This window comes from Lithobates pipiens, unplaced genomic scaffold, assembly GCF_037356315.1.
Source record: "Lithobates pipiens isolate NorthernLeopardFrog02 unplaced genomic scaffold, aLitPip1_a1.2 Scaffold_27, whole genome shotgun sequence".
Classification (NCBI taxonomy): domain Eukaryota; kingdom Metazoa; phylum Chordata; class Amphibia; order Anura; family Ranidae; genus Lithobates; species Lithobates pipiens.
Window position 1 is genome coordinate 142,043,595 of NW_027507788.1, and position 2,938 is coordinate 142,046,532.

The window sequence follows — 2,938 nt, forward strand, 5'->3', positions numbered from 1 at the left end:
CACACACACATACACACACATACAGAGACACACACATACGCACAACACATACACACACACACATATACAGATACAGACACACACATACACACAACACAGACATACACACATATACAGACACACACATACAGACACACACACACACACACACGCATACACACAACACACACACATACAGACAGACACACATACATACAGCACACACATATACAAATACACACAACACACACACAAACATATACAGACACACACATACAACACATACAGATACATACACATACAGATACAGACATACACATAAAAACACACACACATACAGACACACACATACACACAACACAAAAACACATACATATACAGACACACACATACACACAACACATACAGATACAGACAAACACATAAAAACACAGATACAGACACACACACACAACACACATAGAGATAGATACAGACATACACACAACATACACACACAACACACATACAGACATACACATACACACACTGGCTGACACACACACACACACACACCACACACATACAGACACATACACACACACATACATACAGACACATACACACAACACACACATACAGACACACACTCACACACATAGACATCAAGCCAATATGACATTGCTACAAAGAATCCATCAACATGTCAATGATCCAAGTGATGAAGAGTGTGGCTTACCATAACAACAGACGCCCCCAGTACCATGAAGATCATGGTGTTAGCGCTCATGTGCATATAGATGGAATTGACAAGGTGGTGTCTGTTGCCCCCAAAATAGCAGGTACTCTTCTTCTCTTTCCTCCCTCTTCTCCGCAAAGGTCAGAACTGGTCATCTCCCCCCCCCCCCCCTTAGTCCCTCCACCTCCCCCACCCCCCACCCCAAAAAAAAAAAAAAAAAAAAAAAGAAAGAAAGAAAGCTGCAATCCTTGATGTTGAAGCAAGACCTAAAAGAATCCAGAGATGAACACAGGCAGGATCATGTTGTAGTACTGTATTGCTCTTTAAAGGATTAACAGCCACCCCCCTTCTTGTTGTTGGAGTATGGGGGTCGCATCAATCTTGATCACCCTTCTTCTTCTCTTCCCCCCCCCACCACTCAAAAAATTTAAAAAAAGCAATGCCTCCCTGGTAAATGTTAGGACTGTCACAATGCCATCCAGGCAGACACCCCTTCTCTCTGCATCAAGCGCTTATTGATCCAGCAACAACAAAAAAAAAAGAAAAAGGAGAAGAAGTCAATCTTTGAAGGATCCTTTTTTTTTTTCCTGCAAAACTCGATGTGATCTCTATAGAGGAGCCCAGCAGAAGTGGCAAGGCAGGAGGGCAGCCTTCTCCATTGGCGTCATGACAGCTGATCACTTCCTAATCGTCTCTCCCCCATCATTAAACCAACAAGGGAAGGAGGAGAGAAAAAAAAGAGAAAAAATCCTAAAATGCACAAGTAGGGTCTATAGACGTGGCTGGAGAGAGCAGAGCGGAAGTGGGGGGGATGTGAGCCTGGGGTCCCCTCTAGAGAGGTGGCAGAACGTGATGTGTTGGAGCATCCTGCACGCCCTCTTCCCTTTCACTGACATTGCAGCCACAATTGATATTCTGCACCATGCAGTACGCCACTGGGCTTCCACCTACTAGAATATGCTAATAGCATCATCCATTGTTTTAGGTGAATAGCAAGGATCTGGACAGCCCCCTCTTAGAAAGCATAAGTCGGGAAAGAGACAGCTAACCCCCACCTATCATACACACACACCATGCCCACCACCCCCCTCCCTTGGTGCCATGGTGTACCTGGGCACTGATCTGGGTGCAGAGTGAGGGGAGGCAATTATGCAATACAAGTAACAGATGTGGAACATATTAGCCATTTCATTCAATCTTCATTGAGAAAAATCCATGGATACAGGATGCTTTTGCTGCTTGGCATGCCAAGGGTTAAGGCATGCAGTGCTGCTTTCAGCCTTTTACATCTGCATGGGCAGCTGGAGGATACAGAGAGCAAAATACAGTAACCCATAGAAACCTAGGTAGCCAAAGCAGATCTGATTGGTTGCTGTGGGCTTCTTCACTGCTGCTCTTGTCACACTAATGAATAAGCCAGAGTGCTGAGCACCATTTGTTTAATAAAGATTAATGTACATCCTGTATAGGGGTTGATTTACTAAAACTGGAGAGTGCAGAATCTGGTGCAGCTGTGCGTAGAAACCAATCAGCTTCCAGGTTTTATTGTCAATCCTTAATTGACCAAGCTGAGGTTAGAAGCTGATTAGTTACCATGCACAGCTGCACCAGATTCTGAGCGCTCCAGTTGGTGTAAATCTCCCCCCATGGGGCGCATTTTACTAAAATTGGAAAGTGCAAAATCTGGTGCAGCTTTGAAACCAAGCAGTTTCCATGTTTTATTGTCAAAGCTTAAAGCGGAGTTCTGCCCCCACCCCCGGCAAAAAAATGAAGTCAGCAGCTACACATACTTTAATATTAGGACACTAATGCCGTGTACAAATCTGTCCGACGGACTAAAAAAATCAGGAAATATGTTCCTGTGTGTGCTAGTCTGACGAACCAATTACGACGCAAGGGCAGCTATTGGCTACTGGCTAATGAACTTCCTTGTTTAGTCCTGTTTACGCCATCATGTTCAAAACGAACAGACTTTCGAACGGACTTAGTCCGGTCATGTGTGGCCAAGTCTGTTCATTCAGAAAGTTCATCGGACCTCCGCCGAAAGTCCATCAGGAAGACCGTCGGACTTAGTCCGGTCGTGTGTACATGGCATTACATGGAATACAGCAAAGTCGGCACCCCAGCCAATGTCTCCATCGGCTCTTGGGTGCTGCCACCACCATTGTCTGTACAGGGAAACACAGTGTGCAGCGCTTTTTGAATGGCTCAGTGGCGAGGGATAGAGGAGGGGGCCCAAAC

The 2,938-nt window shown here is 45.2% G+C and overlaps 1 protein-coding gene across 1 annotated transcript in view; it reads right to left on the bottom strand.

The window, feature by feature from the left end:
* TMEM240 (transmembrane protein 240) overlaps window positions 1–857 on the bottom strand; it is a 134,469-nt gene extending 133,612 nt beyond the window's left edge. Inside the window, exon 1 of the mRNA XM_077455908.1 lies at window positions 698–857. Within this exon, the coding sequence (XP_077312034.1) occupies window positions 698–754 (57 nt within the window). The 5' untranslated portion in view covers window positions 755–857. The remainder of the gene's footprint in view (window positions 1–697) is intronic.
* Window positions 858–2,938: the final 2,081 nt, after the last annotated feature.